This window comes from Lachnellula hyalina (genome assembly GCF_007821495.1).
Source record: "Lachnellula hyalina strain CBS 185.66 chromosome Unknown contig00026, whole genome shotgun sequence".
In the NCBI taxonomy this organism is placed as follows: domain Eukaryota; kingdom Fungi; phylum Ascomycota; class Leotiomycetes; order Helotiales; family Lachnaceae; genus Lachnellula; species Lachnellula hyalina.
The window spans coordinates 224,153-245,347 of record NW_022157140.1 but is presented as its reverse complement, the minus strand read 5'-3'; the positions used below and the strand labels follow the sequence as shown (position 1 = coordinate 245,347).

General features: G+C 45.7%; 5 protein-coding genes across 5 annotated transcripts; 4 read left to right on the top strand and 1 right to left on the bottom strand.

Moving 5' to 3' along the window:
• Positions 1 to 1,157: 1,157 nt before the first annotated feature.
• LHYA1_G002217 (putative dioxygenase) lies at positions 1,158 to 2,490 on the top strand (the record flags this gene model as incomplete). The annotated part of the gene is made up of 4 exons (XM_031147194.1): positions 1,158 to 1,568; positions 1,625 to 1,838; positions 1,888 to 2,096; positions 2,149 to 2,490. The coding sequence occupies 4 exons, from the start codon at positions 1,158 to 1,160 to the stop codon at positions 2,488 to 2,490; spliced, it is 1,176 nt and encodes a 391-aa protein (XP_031007562.1).
• Positions 2,491 to 3,198: 708 nt separating this feature from the next.
• On the top strand, positions 3,199 to 4,546 carry ADH7 (NADP-dependent alcohol dehydrogenase; the record flags this gene model as incomplete). Its single annotated transcript, XM_031147193.1, has 6 exons — positions 3,199 to 3,446; positions 3,506 to 3,518; positions 3,574 to 3,759; positions 3,791 to 4,092; positions 4,287 to 4,299; positions 4,340 to 4,546. The coding sequence occupies 6 exons, from the start codon at positions 3,199 to 3,201 to the stop codon at positions 4,544 to 4,546; spliced, it is 969 nt and encodes a 322-aa protein (XP_031007563.1).
• A 3,143-nt stretch (positions 4,547 to 7,689) lies between these two features.
• atA_2 (6-methylsalicylic acid decarboxylase) lies at positions 7,690 to 9,169 on the top strand (the record flags this gene model as incomplete). The annotated part of the gene is made up of 2 exons (XM_031147192.1): positions 7,690 to 8,540; positions 8,944 to 9,169. 2 exons carry the CDS (start codon positions 7,690 to 7,692, stop codon positions 9,167 to 9,169), a joined length of 1,077 nt encoding a protein of 358 aa, XP_031007564.1.
• Positions 9,170 to 14,967: 5,798 nt separating this feature from the next.
• Positions 14,968 to 17,668, bottom strand: aspS (Aspartate--tRNA(Asp/Asn) ligase; the record flags this gene model as incomplete). Its single annotated transcript, XM_031147191.1, has 6 exons — positions 14,968 to 15,276; positions 15,346 to 16,083; positions 16,130 to 16,330; positions 16,378 to 17,105; positions 17,153 to 17,465; positions 17,636 to 17,668. 6 exons carry the CDS (start codon positions 17,666 to 17,668, stop codon positions 14,968 to 14,970), a joined length of 2,322 nt encoding a protein of 773 aa, XP_031007540.1.
• A 1,061-nt stretch (positions 17,669 to 18,729) lies between these two features.
• On the top strand, positions 18,730 to 20,971 carry LHYA1_G002213 (ENTH domain-containing protein; the record flags this gene model as incomplete). The annotated part of the gene is made up of 6 exons (XM_031147190.1): positions 18,730 to 18,777; positions 18,852 to 18,871; positions 18,927 to 19,144; positions 19,243 to 19,433; positions 19,480 to 19,591; positions 19,641 to 20,971. The coding sequence occupies 6 exons, from the start codon at positions 18,730 to 18,732 to the stop codon at positions 20,969 to 20,971; spliced, it is 1,920 nt and encodes a 639-aa protein (XP_031007565.1).
• Positions 20,972 to 21,195: the final 224 nt, after the last annotated feature.

Genomic DNA, 21,195 nt, shown 5'->3' with positions numbered 1-21,195 from the left:
ATCATGATTCATCGATCATTTCTCGTCAAAAGTTTCCAATCCCCAATCTATTTGTTCACGAGGGCCACCTGCGTGTCGGCAGCAATGACCATTCTCCGAGAGCACGAGCAGATTGCTGGGGTAGGCTCTAAATGTCCTCCAATTTGGGTACATTCGGCATTCTGTGTAACTGCTATCGTTGTACTCTGTTTGAATCTGTTATATTGCCATCTTTCGATGACCCAAATAACTAAAGATCAGCACCGAACATTGATAAGCAAGGCCAGGACTCGACTGAGCAAATGCAGAAATGATACTATGGCTCGACGTGGCGTATTCCTCATTGATGCTATGCTTGATGAGGATATCTTTCATTCGGCCACGCAAGATGCGCCAGATCGCAGCAGCAGACCTGAATTTTTACGTATACTTAACCGATTTCTACAACGAGATCAAGAGGGCACAAAGATGCAAACTTCAATGCCGGACTCCTATACCTTCGAACCTCGCCTGAGCAGTCAAATAGATGACTTTGACATATGGTACAATCAAATGTTTGGCTGATATCAATGCCTGATTTGTATACAAATTAATATATATGAAACATGAAGATATAATAGAAGCAAGACATCTTTGCTTTGGCAAAATGGATAAGAAGCTGTGGATGAGAGGGAGGCCAACCACAGGAAATCCTCTTATGATCCAAGCCCCCTCTTATTCTAGAACAACACTCCAACATAATAAATAAACCCAGGGTGCCGGGTGAGATTGTGATGATTACGGTTCGGCAATATTAAATATGTTCCGGGTTAAACGTGAACGGTATGTAGAAATTGGTAGTTTAATTCAACGCGCTAGTATAAAATAAATATAAATCTTCTAATACAATAATTAGGTACCCTCTATTAATGTATTAAGCTTGATTGAAAACACCATTTCTAAAAGAGACTAGTATAATATACAGCTGACCTAGAACAGATGTACAACTCGGCCGCGGTTGTTGGTTTATCCTTGCCTTAGCGCAGGCAATTATCAACAAACCCGAAGTTTGACCCGCTCAGGCCATTTGTCATGTCGCACCTTGAACACAGTTGTCGGCCTTTGCTATAATAGCAATGGGGTTTCTTTTAGACATGGAATATTCCTGAATTTGCTGCAGCGAACCCTTCTTCACAGCCATGCCACACAAGATTGCGGCCCTCAGGGTCGTGCCCCTGGACACCCATGTTCGCAAATCCTCTCAAATCGGGGCCCAAGTGATTTTGCCCGACTCAATGACGCTCTTTACTCCGCAGGCGCTGACGGAGAATGACACCCATATTTTGCGTCAAGCTCTTTTTGATCACGGTGTGCTAGTTATTCGAGGTCAATTGGGAATAGCTCCGCAGATCCTTTCTGAGATTGCAAAAGTCTTTGATCCGCAAGCGAAAAATGTTCATTCTGGAGGCAAAATGCAGGTTACAGATTCCAAGAACATATTGTCACAAAACAATTGCTCGAGAATTCCACGGGCACCCCAGGTTACTGTTATTGGAAAGGGCGATGTAGAGGGTTACGAGGGAATTCCACACTTAGAACTGAAACACCTGGTAAACATAATCTACTTTATATTTCAGCGGTGACAATGCATAACAAATTATTACAGGATCAATCGTCTTTTCACGAACATCCGTTGTCAGATGATGAGATAGAAAGAGGATGCACGAGACCGTATCGATGGCACATGGATGCGCCGTTGTACGAGAGCTTACCTGGATTTGCAACGTCAATACATGCCATCGAGGTACCACATGTACCGGATCAACAGCTCCAGTTCCCCGATGGCAAGAGCATGCCTGTTGCTGCCGGCGCCACCCTTTGTAAGAGATAAATTGAATAACAGGAGTCGGAAGCTAACATATCTGCTAGTTTTTTCTGGAGCTCGCAATTTTGAACTTCTGTCACCCGAAGAGCAAGAATTCGCCTGCAATACCACTGTTCAATATGCTCCACGGGCCTATGAATGGATAAGAAACTGTAAAGCTTCCGCAGATGGATTGACAATTGAGTCACTGGGCCGAGAGAAGGCATTCAACGAGCTCTTGGAATGGAACTGGGAAGAGGTCCAGGCATTTCCAGTATGTACCAAAAGCCTATGTTTATGATAAATAACATGCTGATTCTTATTAGATGGTCTGGAAAAATCATGGAAATGGAAAACCGCATCTCCAGATTCTTGGATGCTGCGTTTATTCTCTCACCACGACAGACCCTGTGACTGGGAAGTCAATTGTAATTGACGACATCCAAGAAGTCAGACGGATTTGCTATTCTTTACAAAGCAAAGTCTATGCGCCAGAAAATATATTTGCGCACAGATGGGAGCAAGGAGACCTTGTCATGTTCCATAATCGTGGCTTGTTACATAGCATATCGGGTCAACTGTCACATTACCCTGATAAGCGGTTAATGTGGCAATGCAGTATGGCTAGTGGAGCTCTACCTGAAGCTTATAATATCACTGGGGCTTGAATTAATAAAAGAGGCGGGGTGGAAAATGGGAGACATAAAGTCTTGTATACGGGAGCAAGAAAACATAATGGCGGTGCATGTATCCACAGCGCCGCTCTGTTTAGACTATATAAAAAGTTCCTCCATATTCGTCAAAAAAAAAAAGCACTCAGTCCTCCAGACCTGACTCTTTTCCCGCGAGTCATAAACTGCTGCACACCACATGTTACCGGCACATTGAGCAGAAGATGCTCTCTATTAGTCGGACGAGTGCTAGAACCCCAGTTGTACCAGGTAGGAATGCATCATCCCGCACGACCTCTCGTGAAGAATGGTACAACACAAATTCATTACGCCTGAGAACACAATGCAGGCTGATTTCTACCTATTGGCATAGAGTAGGTATTTCACCAGCTTGAGGCGTAGCGTATTAGTAGTTCTTCAAGCGAGGTCACTGCATAACGGTTAACTCCGTAATTCGTTTCCCAGACAGGCATAGGCCCTGAATTTGATCTGGTTGCCTGAGGCAAGTTAGCATGTCACCTACATATCTTTTACCGGCGGCATTGCTAGATCCACCCTGCTTTCAGCCCTGTCGTCTTGTATGGAAATAAAGTCAGAAGACCATGGTCTTCAAGGACGCCATTCAGAGCTGCACTTCTATTCATTTCTTGTGTGAAAAGACGAGCTTTGCCGACTCATCTCATCTCAGATCGATTGGCCGGTCCGATGGCTTCCCAGTCCCGAAAACTCACCTACTTGGCTGGTAGTCCGGAAGGAGAAATTCAAGTGAAGAACTCTGTCAGAGCCATTGGTGGCATGGAAGTTTTAGTTCGGGTCACCCATTCGGGGCTCTGTGGCACTGATGTCCACGATCGAACTGCGGGTTGCGGCCTTGGGCATGAGGGGATTGGATTTGTTGAGAAAAAAGGTGCAGAAGTGACAGCTGTGGAAATTGGACAAAGAGTTGGATGGGGGTGAGAAGCCATTTCCTGGTTTACTCCTATATTTTCAATTCGAGCTAACTTCTCATTAGATGGCAACTATCGGTATGAGCAAATTTTATTAGCAGCTCCCCTAATTAAGAACTGAGTATTGAAACAGTCGTGCGGACACTGCCGAGAATGTATCTCGGGATACCGACAATACTGTCCGGAGTCTAAGGGTCAAAAATATGGCGAGCTCGAGCAGGGAGCCTTTGGGGATTATGTGGTCAAGCATCAGGAGTTCGTATATCCAATCCCTGTTGAGATTGAGTCTAAGTTTGCTGGGCCTCTCAATTGTGCGGGAGTAAGTCTCAAGTCAAATAATTCCTTTCTAGCAATCTCTGATTGATCTGCAGATCACGGTCTACGAAGCTCTGCATGTGGCTGGCAGCAAGCCATCGGACTGCATCGGAGTTGTTGGTCTCGGAGGGCTAGGCCACCTTGCAGTTTTATATGCTCGTGCTATGGGATGTGATGTGGTTGTATTTTCTGGGAGTGAATCTAAGAGAGCAGATGCAATGGCTCTGGGGGCTACCGAGTTCTGCCTGCTTCCTAGAGAAGGTGGCCCGATTCACAACTTGAAAGCAGGAATTAACGTTTTGCTACTTTGCGGTGGAGAACTACCAAATTTTGAAGTGTACGTACAGATCTAGTGTGGAATTCTGGTTACTAAGTGGCGCATAGATTTATACCGTTGCTTGAACGTCGTGCGACGATCATTCCACTAATCATCCAAAGAGAGCCCCTAGTTATCCCGTAAGTATCTTCTTTGTATTTGTCTGCTTTATTTTAAACTAACATGAAATAGGTACATGTCGTTCTTGCTACCAGGTCATCGGATTATGTAAGTTTGCAAATCCATTTCCACGGTTAGAGACTCATAGCATAAAAGTGCAAGCACCGAAGCTTCACGCCAAAACCACATTGATGCACTTGCATTCGCCGCGCGACATGGCATCAAACCATGGATCGAAGAATTTCCCATGAGTGCTGAGGGTTTGCGTAACGCATTGACAGCACTTGAGAGTGGCAAAGTGCGATATCGTGCTGTGCTGAGTACGGAAGTGGAAGGTGGAGGCCACCTTAGTTAATATGAGACAGGAGTTTTTCTCGTTGCAATTTTGATTTACCAAATTTATCTACTAGCTTCGAGCCTCGACTTGGATTCTAACTCTCAAACTTCTAGTATGATTATTATAGAACAATTTAACAAACGCGTTTGGTTTCCGCGTAGAGTCACGAAATGCGAAGAAATCTTCTGATTGCAAAGTCCCGGCGTTGTTTCCATCAATAGAAAATGTAACCGGGGGCAACAATCATGGGATAGGGAAATTTAAATCACATTAGCATCGAATTTTTACCGGCGGTGAAATTTGTGAACTCCCATAACTCGTGCGCTACCACGAATACAATGTCATCTAAGTCAGCGTGAAAAATGGGTTGGGTTGATGATCTTACCCAACCCAACCCAACTATACTTAAGTCGACTTAAGTAAGCCTGGGTTTTGTAGATACACTGGTCATCTTTACCCCGCCGAGATCTTTGTGCAACAGGGACCATATCCCCGATAGGGTCCTCCCATCCAATGATCATAATCTATTAATGGTATTAGCATGTTCCCGAGATCCAAAAGTCGGAGCTACATAGCAACGGATCTTTCAAGGCTATTGTTTCCTCAATCAGGTTAGGTCGCTAGCTCAGAGAAGTACTCAATTCCCATAATGGGTTCTAGTTGACTTGCTTGCATCTCAGCGTTGTATATTGGCTGCACAGCACATTACTTATTCTGCTTTTTGCATTCCGCATGACACTCGGTCTTTACTGTACATGTCTGAGGATGTGAGGAGTGCTGAGATTTGTTCCGGTTCATTCGTGAACATAGGAGATTCATGAATCTCCTAGTTTATTCATAAATATTAGCGCATTCATGAATAAACTGGTTCATTTATGAATATTAGCGTAGATTCACGTATAAACTAGTTCACTTGTGAATCTTAGTGTTATTCACGAATAAACTAGTTCACTTATGAATCCAGTTTATTTATAAATGTGTACTAAACTAAAGTAAGGGAGAGAGTTCACTTTATAGGTAATCCCACAAAAAAAAACTCTTTTCTTTTTCTAATAAGAGAGCTAGAGCTAATACTGCTAGCAATAATAGAGTAGTAAAATATATCCTTATTTTAAATAATTTGAGATTCACGTATAAACTAGTTCATTTATGAATCTGGCCAGTTTATTTATAAATCTTACCACATTTACGTATAAACCAGTTCATTTATTAATTTTAGCGCATTCACGAATAAACTGACCATATTTATGAATAAACTAGTTTATTCGTGAATCCAGTTCATTCGTGAGTATTAGCGTAGATTCACGAATGAACTGGCCAGATTCATGAATGAACTAGGAGATTCATGAATCTATTATATTCATGAATGAACCGGAACAGATTCAAGCAACACGCATGCACAGGCCACCTGCTACTTTCTGCTTGCAACTCCAACTCCTTCGTGGCCAAGTGCCATTCCTGACGCAAGGAAGTGGACATCTGTCCCGCAGAGGCTGGCATGAGTTATCTTCAGGAGAATGTCTTTCGGACCAAGGTCAGCAGGCAGCTCAAGCGGGAACTTCTTGCCCGCTCCTTCCACACCGCGGTAAACGGAGCTCTGCATATTGAGGTATGCGATGGGAAGGAAGGTATTGCAAGTAATGAATGCAATTCAAGTATGGCATGATCGCGATTTGAGTCCGACATAGGAAGCTTGCTAAAGACTTAGGGCTTTGAGCCGAGGAAAGATGAATGATAAGGCAATTTATATGCCTATGTTGAACAAAAGACGGGTTGAGTTTCAAACGGACTAAAATGACGATGCTTGACATCTTCCTGCGACTTGCAAATGGGTTAAAATGCTGATTCATACTGTGGCGAACGCCTTCGGACTTTCCACGGGCATCACTTGAGCGTTGATATCTCTATATCCGTCAACTATATCGGAGGTAGACTGCGATGTATCTGATTACTATGCTCTCCGCGACCAGAAAACGTGCGCATCCTTCGAGCCTATACGATGAATGCATACGTTGCTGATGTGTCGTGAAACTGGGCGTCCAATAAATAGACTCGTTGCATATGACCTCCAAGCGGCTTGCCCTCAAATCGACATTTTCCTTGGAAAACCACTAGGATGAGAGAAATTGTGTGGGATATGAAGCCGTTGAGGTCTGTCGGCATTCTTTCACGAGCTCCCCCACAGGAAGATTCGGAATTCCACTTGTCGGTGTGCGCAAGGCTTGAGATCTCAGATGGGCTTGGAAGCGATACACTCATACTTGGTTGTCATTACAAATGGGGGTCCCCGTCGAGGGAACAACATAGTGAAACAATCTCCAGAGTGGTTAATACTGGCAGTTTATGATCATGCTATGTAGCCGTATGGAAATCATAACCACTCATTATTTCTGGTGAGCTTTCACGACTGATGCTGATGCCTCGAGGGTATATCGATGGACAAATCAGGTAGTCAGTAGACCTAGTTCCAGCTGACATGTACCTAGGTATGTAAGCAAAGTACCTCCAGTCACTAGAGTCATACAGTCAGTAAACATCCTGAGCACACCCACGTACATAGCTCCATGGGTATTGCATACCACCGCCACCACCACACCATTTGCCCCTGGTGCCCTGTTCCAAGCCCGTGCACTTGGAGGGGCATTGCTACCCCGCCGATTGACAACGCGGGGACATCTGGTCTGGGTCCATACTAAGGGTTTTAGAGTGTTTACGGAGGTACTTCAAGTCTGTTGGTGTGATCAATGAAGTCTGTGCTGAATCATTTTTGTGATCTCAATCGTTGAGATGCTCAAAATAGACCGAATGCCCGATGCCTAGCCAAGAAATGTTCCACTGTGCCAAGCCGGAGTGGGACATCAAAAAATCAACGGGGCTGCCGGGTTGGAATGATACAGTCCGATTCGACGCGCAAACTGAAACCCTAACGAGATCTTGCTCGTACGATTTCTGCATTGTGGCAACGATGATGCAAGCGATGTGTGACGGAAAAATATAAAAAAATGGCCTGACTTTTGCGGTGGCGACTCAAGGATTTAACGACTGCCGGCATACGGGAAATGTTTATCAGGTGATTCATGTTTTGAATGTAAGACAAGGTTAGGTATTTCTTCCACTGCCTCTCCAGGATTTTTTGTTGGTTTTCCAAAATCAGACCGAATATGTCTACGGATCCGCCCCTTTCGATAGCCATCATTGGCGCTGGAATAGCGGGGGTTACGCTTGCTATTGCTCTCTCAGGGCACAGCCCCAATATTCACATCACGATTTTCGAATCTCGTCTCCAGTTCTCGGAGATCTCGGCAGGCGTAGGTCTCGGACCAAATGCTGTCAAGGCGATGGATCTCATTTCACCAAAGATTACAGAGGCATACAATACCGTTAAGACCGCGAATTTGTGGCCGGAGAAAGCCGAGGTTTGGTGTGATATTCGCTACGGAGATGGCCCTAAAGCGGGGAACATGATCTCAGAAATGAAAAGTGAGAATGGGTTCGTGCCTTGCAGTGCCTCGAGGGCGCAATTTTTAGCAAAACTCATTGATTTACTTCCCGAGACCGTGGGACTGAGGTTTGGGAAGCGAGTCATTGACGTTGAAGGGGATGATGAAGATGAACCTGGAAAGACGCGAGTGAGATTCGAAGATGGGACGGACGTCCATGTTGATGCTGTTATTGGGTGTGATGGCATCCGTTCGGCATGTCGCCGCATTCTACTAGGTGAAAATGACCGAGCTGCGAATGCGGTATACAGTGGAAAATACGCATACAGGCAAGTGGTGGATATGAGCACAGCGGTTCGAGCAGTCGGACCTGAGGTTCAAAATCGGCAAGTGTATCTAGGCCAAGGAGGTCATATTTCGACATGTCCGATTCGAAACGGAAAGGCTTTGAATATAGTGGCCTTCAAAGATGCTAAAGGAACTCCTTGGAAGCAGAGGCAGTGGGTTATTCCTAGCTCGCGAGACATCCTCCTGAAGGACTTCAAAAGCTGGGGAGACAAGCCAATAAAATTGTTAGAGGTATGTCTGTACGGGTCCCTGTTGATTCTTTGCTGATGAAAATTGTTCTAGCTGATCGAAGATCCCGAAAAATGGGCTTTGTTCGATCTAATCCCAGCAACGACATACGTCAAAGGCAACTTTTGCATTTTGGGGGATGCAGCACATGCATCTACCCCGTAAGTCATCTTTTCGAAGAATATTTTCCTACTATATGCATCTCAGGATCAGTTCACACTCCTAGTGGTTGACCACTCATGAGGCATTGTCAAATCCCAAAAATTCTACAAGTCAATACTAACTTCAAGATATCTATCACAGTCACCTGGATGCTGGAGCTGGCTTCGCCATGGAAGATGTTCATCTCCTCGCAAGTCTGATGGGTCCAAATCTGACCAAACCACCATATGGTATCAGGCAAGCTTTCGCAGTGTACGACCAAATACGACGCCCAAGAGGTCAAGAACTCATAAAGAGATCCCGAAAACAAGGCATGTTGCTTGACTTACAAGGACAAAGACAGATCAACCAGGAGCTGAAGATGAGAGTACGTCTAAACCAAAAATGGGTTTGGGATGCAGATATCGAAGGAATGTTACAGCAGGCCAAGGCTCTGCTTGATGATTATAAGGAGGCTAAGTAGCTCAACTTTATTGGGTCTGAAAGTGAGCGAAAGGGAGCCAAACTACCTGTAGTGTTGGTCTCTCGACAATGTCTGATAGAGGTATAAGCAACAATGGGGAATATAAGGCAACACTTGAAGACTACACAATAACACGACGCAATATGCAAGACTCACTACTGGTTAGTGTCGAGCCGAAAGAAGAAGGGGAGGGGTTAATTTACCCCTCCTTACTCGTATCACGTGGATATCTTAGTCGGCATATGTATCTGGGAACTTTTCTGAAGTTGGAACAGCCATCTCGATTTCACAATAAATGCGCGTTCTGCGTACTAAACTACTAGGACGTTTGCGCGTGCTAATAGGTAGTCTCAATCCTTTTCCCACGTAAAATATTTCCCTTTGAACACAATCCTTCTCGGATCGTGTTGCTCTGTCCCAAAGGCCTGTGCACCGTACAATTCAACAGTCTCGCGGTGGGTGGTACTCCATCCCCATCTTACCCCTCTATGCTGTAGAGGGAATTATAAAGAAAACGCGATAGTTTATTCGTTAGAGTTATAGCCTAAGGCCTATGCGAAGCATCACTTATTTATTTAAATTATACTATGCAAAAGTTAGGCCATTCAACCGACCTCGCTAAAAAAGGGGGATAAACTGCAAGAAATTAAGATTTTCAGGGGAAATTACCCTCTAAATGCCCTCCATCATAAGGATCTTCTTGTAAAGATAAATTCTTCCAGTCGGGCGTGAGTAGCCACCAGATACGCATGTGCGGAGTATCTAAATTGAAATGGGGACGTTGCAAAGCTTGAAAATGTTGTGAAAGCTCTGGGGGGGGGGGATTATACAGAAGCTACTTTAAAGTGCCTGGTCATCTTATTATAGCCCAAATCTTCCACGCACTCATTGTTATTGTGGACTCTGAATGTTTCACTTGGGGTGGGACAATATAAATTGCTGCCGCTTCTTCTGTCCATCGCCAGAGAGTATTCACCTTTTGCAGCTGGAGCATGATACGGTTGAATTATGCCCAAGACCCTCCGAAACTGGCCCTCCTCCACCAGTAGCCTGGTCAGAAGTGCTTTTGGATGGTCCAAAAAGACTAGTACAAGGGAGAATAAATCAATGCATCTCAATAGGTCTACAATTTACAAGTCTTGCTAGAGCATGCGACTACCCTCGCCCCATGCCATTATTCTCCACAAACACAACTTTCGGCATAATTAGTATTGCCAGACCGCCTCATCGGGTTTTCTAGCTCCTCTAATATCTGTGCATGCTCTATACGTTGGTTTTGAGAATTTCTCCTGGCCCCCAGGGTTCATTCATCCGGGGGGCATGGCCTTGGAACACGGAAATAAGTTCTAGTCTCTTGTAATTGTTCAGAAGTTCAAAGTTATCTATTTAAAATCAACTCTCATATCTCTCCCCTCGTGGTGGCAAGTGTTTCACAGTCAATACCAATGCTTCGAAGTTGGCTCAAGGGATCCACTCGGTTGGTATTTTCATTTGTTAGCACACCATTCCCCTTCCTGTTGTTCTCTAGTCCTGAAACTTTTGACTTTCCCTCCATGTGTTCCTGCTGCACCGCGGATCTCGCTATCGCATCTATGAAGTCATTTAGGTGAAGAATACGATTTTCAAACTTGGCGGAAAAGAATGTCTCTAGGAATACCATGTCTCTCTCCAAGTTGAATACAAATCTATTAAATAATAGCAAGCTCTGATGCACTCTCTAATTAAGAGTCAAAGTTGTATATTTATCATAAACTAGTAAATGGGCTTTCAACTAAGAGTACTCCGTAGTGTGGGAGGACAAGACGAAGCCAGTAACGTAAAGTAAAATAAACAATATACACAAGCAAGAAATCCCAAGAAAGGGATCGAGAAAGGTATATGGTTCGATGGGTAGCTAGGTCAGTCATTGAAGAAGGTGTTAAGGACAAATTAAATCACGTAACCAATAGATCACATGGCTCCTTGTACTTAATTCTCATATTAGACGCAATCTATTTAAGCAAGTACCTTCTATAATAAGTCATACTTTAGACCATAATGACAAATATGTAGATGATTCCAATACGATGTTGAGTGTAAAGGCACACTACAGAACTGTTAAACGCCATCAAAGACTCTTACTTTCCCATGCCTAGAACGTGCTTCGAGTCATTTCCAGTCTTCTATGACGCAACATTATCGCTCTCTTGTTCGATGGCAGCAATTACAGTAGTTACGGAAGAGTATGTATTGAAGTTAATCCCGTAGTGTTGGCAATCTGTTCAATCTGACCCTGGTCACTGGCCATTGGAACTTTTCGACAACATCGAACACTGTGCCTACCCCGAAATAACAGCGCTATGGCATCAAGTAGTAACACGAAGGAGGTGGAGCTGTCTAAGAGTAGTCTCTATCACTTGAGCCAACTCACTGTCCAGCCAACTCGACCTCACAGACGTCCATCTTTATGGAGCACTTTGTATCCCTTGAGCCGATCCACTGTCCAACCAAGTCCACTCCAAAAACGTTCGTCGTTACTTATAGACACAAGGCTAAGCTTCAACCTTGTAATCTTTGACAAAGGAGTCAGATCCTAAATTGACAATACACTAGTATGTGCGAGAATCAATCGAGCGATTTAGGTCCAGTGGTAGTGAGGCTTTTCGCACCCTGGGACCATCCGCACTTCCTCAAAAACAGAATAGATCATCTATATAGACTACCGTCTTTATATACAACATGAACAGAATGCTGACTTTTCAAATAGTACCAGGGCATTACCTCCGCCTAGACCCAAGATGTTCCAGAGTTTGGAAAACTCCCTCAGTAGCTCAAAAACATGGTATGGAAGCATCATGTGCCCCCGCGTCGAATTTGCTGCATCAGGTACTCAAGGATAGCAAATGGGTCTACTGTTCAGGGCTGCCCCTCCCTACGGCTTACTGTCTGAACAGCGATTACCAAAAGGATGCATACGCAGAGCGTTACTCCAAACTCAAATCACACGATGTTCCGGCGTCTTGATCTCTAAATTGACAATAAACACTTCAGAATATCAAAGTATCAGATAATTGAATTATAGGAAAGAATTACTTAATCATCAATTTGGTATGTTCGCATCTTATAAAACTAGTTTCCTCTTCAAAAAAGTCTGGAAACGGGGTCCCAAGAATCGAGTCCCTTGACAGAGTGTGTCTCCACCACTAGCGCGAGCAATTGGAAAAGTCCAACAATCTGGACTGGCAAATGATGAATGTAGATATTGATTCGATTAAGATGGCAATGGTAAGATGAAGCCCATTACTTGATAGAGCTTATATAAGTTCGCAAGAATATAAAACTAAAATGCAAATGATAAAATTGCCACAAAGTATGAAGGAAAAGTACAGGACTGAAGTGAAACTAAGGTTTCGCTTACGCCTTCACAAGCGTCTCGCTAACACTGGTATCTGTACTGGCAGAGACCATCAGAAAAAGTGCAAAAAAGATGAACTGAGCTTGGCTCAGGATCATGAACTCATGAGAATACTCTCTGACGGGGCTGATATATTTATTAGTTTCAAGTCATAATATATTATACGGTGGTAATAACTTACAGTCGAACCCCGATCTCCCGCGCATTGTCTGGAATGACAAGCGGAAATCATGACCGTTAGACCATCAAAGATACTTGGTAGGTGGATGTCCACATTACCCTGATTTGTTGGGTAAATTTGCATAATTTACTACAAACGCTTGCCTCTTTAACGACGGCCATGTCCGACAAACTTGATGCCTGAACCTTAGATCCTCGCTACTGACGCTAGGTATCTTGGTTTCCATGCAGGAAGGCAGTGTTTTAAGGCAAGGGCGACAGATCCGCCTTCTTTCAACCGTTCCCAGACCGCCAGTTGATCTGCTGATACCCAAACCAAACTATCTGTGTTTCGTAGACACGAATCGTTGAATTTATTCTGTACTGTTGTATAAGACCGAAATCACTTTCAGTACGGTAATGGCTTAATCGCCTGTAAAGCCGGATGTACATCTGCTTCCCCGAAGCCTCCTGTGCAACACCGATATCACGAACCCATGCACCGGGACTTCCCCGCTTCCCAAACATTACTACTAACTTTAAATCTGGGGCAGTTCCTACCCGGAAACAACCCACATAGCCTGACAGTCGGGCGAACATGTGTATCACCAGGGCTGCCTGTCTTTCTGTCACTAGCTTCAAATCCTTCCATTTCCATGCACCCATCCATCTATCCGGACAAGGAAATCCCAATTGCCCATGTCAGTCAGATATCGGATTCGAGGCAATTTCGCTGGCCCTTGATCAATTGGCGTAACACACGCCACGCCCTAGTACTGCTACTGCCCTCTACGAATAATTCTTATCTTCTTTGAGACTACAAAATAAATAGCCATTACAAAAACGGGTTTTGTTGCAATGGGATGGATGTTGTGCTACGAAAACAAGGCAAACCAGTAGGGGAACTTCCGACTGACCTCATTTTTCATTGAGAAAGGTAGAGATTAATCAATTGTCCCTCGCCCTTCATGCGATGCTTCCCGACAAGGAGTGTGGCTCTTGTTCGCCCTCGTCGCCCTGTTATTCCACGTCTCTATACTCCAGCGAGTATAAAAGTCATCCGAGGGTTGTCAATTCCGAGTTCTACGACCCAGTCAGATCCCGAGAAGTCTCACTCTAAAAATTGGAATCGATTTAGAATCATATCAATCTTTACCTGTTGGCAGAAAGTCTATTATCTATCACCACTCAAACGGTTTAATAAAGCATGAACACACTTGCTCGTTACTCACAACATCTGGGAACACCTCAACTACCCCTGCTACTACCTCCTCCACTACACTCTGGCAGAACTAGAATTCATCTCTTGGCTTTCAGCGCTACAACTATCCCCTCACCCCAATCTAAACGGAACACCCCAGCTCCCTCCCGTTCACGCAAATCACTATAACCTTTTCACCTCACCTCGCCTCGCTACCAACGCACCCTCGCCACACCCACTCACTACCTACAGTATCAAAGACACCCGCCTTCCCCACACCATCACCGCACCACATTTCTCACCAACACCAACCCACACTGAATCCCCTCCCCCACAACTCCCTCCCCTCCACACCATCCCACCACCCCCCGCAATGCCCACCTCATCATCCTCCCAAAGCGCGCACAACGGTTCTTCCACCTCGCACCATTCCCACACCAAGACCCCAGAACCCAAATCACATGGGAAAAGTAGTAGCAGTAAAAGCAAGAGCAGCAAGACATTGGAAACTTATATCCATGATGGCGAAAGAGATCACCGCTCATATGCCGTGAGCGAGTATGATCCGTTGCAGGCCGAGGCGAGGAGGAGGCGGGAGGAGAGGGTTAGGGATGTTGTAGGGAAGCGGTATTGAATTGAAGGTAAGGTGCCGGAATATACGCTCATCAGAAGACCAACTGGGCTGATCAGCCGCGTTTTCTTTGCTTCGCTTTGCCTTACTCTGCTAGAGGCCAGTTTGGGGATAGTACAAAGTATAGGGATTGTAAGACTTTTTGTTTTAGTGCGGTAAATAGCGGATGGATATATGGGAAGTGGAATGAATTAATTGGACAAGGATCTGTGGTATTGTTTGTGTACAGTACAATGATAAGTGGAGATCTATATGCGCCTGGAAATGCTGCAATTTGCACCGCTGATATGATACAGTATGCAAAACAGGTATTACTTACCAACATCTTAGCTCATCTTCACCCTTTATACCCTAGTTGTTCTCATTTCCCTTCTCATTTTCGACATTGCCTTGATATATTTGAGTGGAACCGTCTAACTTTTATTTTCATCTTCACCCGTCTCATCCTCTTCTACCGCCTCATTAGAGTTTTCTTTCCGCGTGTCCATTTTCATCAAATGGTACTGTTTCCATTCAGCGCGACTGATTCTCCGAGGACTCTTCACAAGCATATCCTCGCCCTTTGAGGATTTCGGGAATGCTATAACATTTTTGACACTGTCTGTGCCCCGCATGACGGCGATGAGGCGATCGAAACCGATTGCGAGGCCGGCGTGCGGTGGACAGCCTGCGCTGAGAGCTTTGAGGAGATGCGAGAAGTCTTTTATACGTAGTGGTTTCATCTGAAAATGCCATTAGCACAAATACAACAAATCAAATGTGACACGTCTTGGGGAATGAGGAATTTCTACCTTCAGAACCTCCTGCATAACAAACAGCTGCATCTTTGCACTATGGATCCTACGACTCCCACCACCCAGCTCCACTCCATTCACAACCAAATCATAATGATCCGCCTTCGCCATCAACGGATCCGTTCGTAGCAAATCAACATCCGCAGCCGTCTTCGGCGCCGTGAAGGGATGATGTGTGGCTGAGAAGCCGGCTGCACCGCCTTGGCCAGGATCGATACCATCCTCGAGAGTGAACATGGGAAAATTGGTCACCCAGAGATAGTGGTGGTATATATCAGGTTCTAGAAGTCCATGTGCGAGTGCGGCTTTGTAGATAGCGATGCGGAGTCTGCCTAAGGCTGTGGAACCGCCCGAATGCGGTAGGTTCTCACGCGCTTGAATGAGAATCAAGTCGCCGTCGTCGAAGTTTGTCTCGTTTTTATGAGTTTCTTTATCGTGAAATGCTTGCTGGGGAAGCTTTGAATAAAGCGCCTTTAGCTTCTCGGCGCCTTCGAAGCCGAAGATTTGAAGACCTTCCAGTGGTCTTCGTGAATCAAATACTGCAACCCCAGGACCGCCGTCGACGTTCTTGCTGAAGACCTCACCAACAGGAGTGGAGAAGAACATAGCCACAAATTTTTGTATCCTCTGAGGATGACCATTCAATCTGATTTTGCATGCCTCAAAGATTGGGTTTTCAAATTGTGTAAGCATCTTTCCAAGTTGACTAGGGACGATGTGATCAATCCGTTGAATCTGGGAATATTAGTAATTGCATTTATGAACAGGATATTTAACCCACCAGGCCCGGAATTCTCAAATCAGGCTTATCCGACCCATGGTAAGACATAGCTTCATCATACGTGATTCGATGGAAGGGAGTCTTAAAAAGTGGCTGAAGAGGAGTGTCCGGCGCAGCAAACTTCTTATAGAGAGCCCTGATGAGTTTTTCAACCCGTGCCATAACAACTTCGCCGTCTGCCCATGCTATCTCAAGATCGATCTAATAGAAGCTCAGCATTGAACACATCACCGCATGAAGTTAATTACCTGCGTAAACTCAGGTTGTCTGTCAGCGCGAAGGTCCTCATCTCTAAAACATTTCGCAATTTGCATATATTTATGGATGCCACTAGCCATCAACATCTGTTTATACTGCTGGGGACTTTGGGGCAAGGCATATGCAAAGCCAGGTTTTCGCGTAGGAACAAGAAACTCCCTTGCACCTTCGGGGGTAGATTTGAATAGAATCGGAGTTTCTATCTCATGAAAATCCCTCAACTCCTCCCGGACACAAGCCGCAACATTTGACCTGAACAGTAGTGCGTTCTGGAGCTTGGTTTGAAAACGAATCTGAAGATGCCTGTTTTCTGGACGGTAGATATGCTCTGGACTGTAAGGTACAGTCTTGTCGAAGGTGTTTAGACATGTGATTTCGTCGATTTCGATTTCGAGCTCTTCCAAATGGAACCATCCTTCATCAAAGTCCTTTTCTTCCTTTTGTGTGGATGGACTTCTCGGCTTGTGTTTCTTATGTATCATCCCAGTGACACTGATGGCGCTATTGAGTCGTATAGATTGTAACTTCTTCGTCGTCTCCTCGTTCTTAGACACGATCTGGAGAAACTCGAGACCGGCCCCTCTATTTATGTGCGCAAATGTCAAGGCGCCAGATAGCCTTACTATCTTTGTAAGAAATCCGACGGTCGTTACTCGTACTGCCATATAATGGCAAGGTATTCGCTTCTCGAATGGAAAGTTTGGAGGTGGGACATTATCTAGATAAAGGTTAACAAAAGCTCTACAATGTATAGTCAATACACACAGCTTCCCTTGTATTCCTCCCAGAACGACTGCGTCTCCAATGCCGCAGCATCTACCTCTTCTTGCTTCTCTGGCTTTATGCTCAATTTCTCTTCCTCTGTCAGCCTACCACTAACATGGAACCCTCTACTGGGTGGCCATGAAGAGACCAGAGGTATGGCTGCAATCTTCCATGGCGGTGCATATACTGCTGTTCGAGTATTGCGTATTATAATGTGCCTTGCAGCACGCAGAATAATCGACATTGCCCATTCATTGCAAGCATTGACCTCTGAAGCTCGAATAACATGATCTTCAAAAACCGATGGAGCTGTCTGAATTCGGTTAGCGTGGGCTCTAGCGGCAACTGCGGGCGCTCGAACAATATATTTTTCAAAGATCAGTGGCTCCTTCCTTTCCTCTCCATCCTTCCAAGTTTTAAACATGTAAGCCCTCAACCTTCCACAGAAGACTACTCTACCACACGCAAGTTGCTAACACATACTCCTAGATGATGAAAAGCCAGCGTGTATAGCATGATTCAATCCCTCCTACTCGAGCTTTCGGACACTCCCTTCACCGGGCTTAAGGGTCTATCGTAAGGGTAGGTTGGGAGAATGAAATCAGCGTTCGGCACACACTCCTTGTTAATATCGGACGCGATGAAGGCATCTCTGACACTTTAAGCTTGGAAGGCTTCGATATAGAGGGCATGTGCGAAGGGCTGGTCTATTCAATGGCTGCAGGTCCTGCACAAAGGCTTCTCAGATTAGGGAATCGAGGAGCACATAGCACGGAGGGTGTTTGAGTGCTTGGATTCTTCTTTCCTTTTGCTGTGGCGTGTGCTGGAGAGGGCAAGTGGGGGTTTTACGATGCATTGTTTGACAGATAGCGCTTTGGGCAGGGAAAGGATTACCGTACTTGGTCTCGGTGTTGGCTTTTCAATTCACGTTTGGCGTGCATATAAAGGAGTCAACGCAAGTCTGTATCATAATCATAGTTATAAATCTTTATTCTCTTGGTACATGCAATGTCATTAATGCAGTTGGATGGCGCGTTTTGGTCTCCGCTCCGCTGATAGAAATTCATCGTGGCTATTCATTCGCCAATCACCCGGACCCTTACAGTACTGAATGGACCGTGCGATCTAGACAACACCGCCATCATGATCTTGGGCGCCAGCTCATTATTCTTCACGCCCCTCCCCTCACACGTTACAATCATAAATCAATCAGCCTTACTCTTGTACTTCCAGTTTACAAACTTATCCCAAAATGGCTATTTTATGAACACATCTCCCAACTTTACGCGGCCACGTACCCGGTGTATTGGTGAGTACAGGGTTCGTCGTTAATTGTCCGGGGAGCGTCATTTCGACTGCTTAGATTGACCCCAAAGCCACGACGACAAGGAGTCCTCGGCCAAACATTGCCACCACTCGCGACTCTTTATTTGACAACACCTGCGAGCGAAGGAGAGCATCGGAACTCAATACAATCGACTTCGAAACCCCAAGCTTTGTGAAGTCGTCGAGAGTCTGCCACTTCTTCCGGCTGCAGGCAGGGTGTCGCAACCCAGGTCCCGTCGGGTTGAACTGAGATGGCGAGTTCATTCGAGAAGTCAGTGAAGGGGGCGACCAAGATCAAGGTGAGAGAGGCTTTGACTTATGATTCCAAAATATCCTGCCGTTATCCTGCATATACTAAATTATCGTTCCACAGGCCGCCCCGCCAAAATCGAAGTATGGTTCCCTCCGCAAGCCTAGGGAAATAGAAACTGATCATGGTCCCGCATAGATACATCGAGCATATCCTAATAGCGACGCATTCGGGAGAAGCAGGTGTGGCAGAGGTATTCAGGGCTTTATCAAACCGACTACGCGATTCAACATGGACGGTCGTATTCAAGAGCTTGATCACAGTGCACCTGATGATTAGAGAGGGATCGCCGGATGTGACATTGGCATACCTGGCAAGACACAGACAAATGCTGGCTATAAGCAGCTTTTCCGATGGTGCGTATACCATAGCTGGCAGAGAGAGGGAAAGATTCTGCGAAATCCTGCAACCCTCACAGGCAATGTCTAAAGCTGTGCTAACAGAGCATGCAAAGTCCAAACCCAGGGCCGGAATATTCGGCATTATACCAATTACCTGAGCGAAAGAGCAAGAGCATATCGGGATACGAAGTGCGATTTTGTGCGTAGTGCAGAAAGGCGACTGGAAAAGATGAGTGTTGATAAGGGGCTCCTCCGAGAGACAGAGGCTGTTCAACACCAAATCACTTCTTTACTGAAATGTGATGTGAGCAAATATTTATGGGTTTCATGGCACGTACTGATAGCGCTAGGTCTTGGACAATGAGCCGGAGAACGAGATCACAATTACGGTCTTTAGAATGCTGGTATTGGATCTTTTGGCCATGTTCCATGTCATGAACCAAGCCATGATTAATATCCTCGGTATGCACTAGTGAAACACTTATATGGGAATCTTCTAACCAGATTCCAGGACACTTCTTTGAAATGTCAAAACCTGATGCAGAACGGGCCCTGGAAATATACAAAAGCTTCGCAAAACAGACAGACTTTGTGGTTCAATATCTCAGTGTAGCTCGACAATATGAACACCAAACCCGAGTCGAGGTTCCGAAGCTAAAACATGCCCCAGTCAATCTTGGAAAGCAGCTCGAGGACTATCTTGTAGACCCAGATTTTGAGATCAACAGAAGGCAGTACTTGGCAGAGCAAGAGTCAAAGGGCCGAAAGGGTGCGAACGGGACAACTAAACCTTTTCTGACTGCGAAAACTCCAGAATCGAAGGCAGCGACAGGGCGTGCATTCCCAGAGGCCGCCTCCGAGGAACCAGGCGCGAAGCCCCTACCTGCAAAAGGGCCTGACCCTGATTTGATTGACTTCTTTGATTCTATAGAGCAGAATCAACAGCCTATGGCAACTCAGATCGGACAACAGCAGCCTGGTCAGATTCCTCAATTCAACAATGGAGCACCATTGCAAATGCAGCAACCGCAACAGTTCCCTCAAAATGGCTTCGCCCAACCACAAATGGACTTCCAAAATACAAATCAGTTTCCTCCACAACAGCAACCGTTCAGTACCGGATTCGTTCCTCAGCAGCAACAACAAGTTCAGCAACCCCAACAAATGCAGCAGCCTCCACAATTTCAACAACCTCAAATACAGCAGCCACAACAAATTCAACCAAACTTCACAGGGGCAGGCTTCGGGGGCTACACTCCCCAGCCATCTTTCCAGCCTGGGGGTCTATCCTCAATCCCACAAGAGTCAGCTGCATCTTTCCAACCAGGGCAACCTCAAAATCTAGGAGTTATGCAAACAGGACAACAAACCACAAACCCCTTCCGCCAATCAATGTTAATATCCAACCCCACTGGTCTGCCCGGCCCCGCTTTTCCAGCCTCACCCCCCATAACCTCCCCCCTGACCCGGCAATCCACAAACCCTTTCGCCAAAAGCCATACCCCGCCCGGGGGGGGCCAACAACCCTTCTCGCCGCCCCCAGAACAATCATTCCAGCCGCTACCTCAGCAGCAGCCAGCTGCTCCTCTTCAACCCCTCGCTACGGGTACTAACCCCTTCGCTAAGAACATAGCCATGAGTGGTGCGCAACGGCCCCAGACAGCCGGAGGCTTAGTGCCGCAACCTACAGGCAGCACGAACCCGTTCCGCCAGAGTCAGTTTGTCAATACGGCGACGGGCACGGGGTGGCAGCATGGGCAGCAGCCTATAGGTGGGGGTTTGGATACAATAGATACTGTGCCTGTGTTTCCTCGACCGGCACAGCAGCAGGCTTGGCAGTAATGGTGAAGTGAGGTCGTTGAGTGAGGGCATTTTCCTTCTTATCTTGGTTGTTAAATCACCGCATGGCGTTCAGAGAGACAGACAGACGTTGTATGAGGGAAGAAGGCGCATGGATGCAATGCATTGTTCTATTGAAATGAATGCATAATCCCTGCCGTATCGTACATAGGAAGAGATGGCGTGGTGACCTAATTGAGTACCTGAAATTCCATCTATGTGGTTGG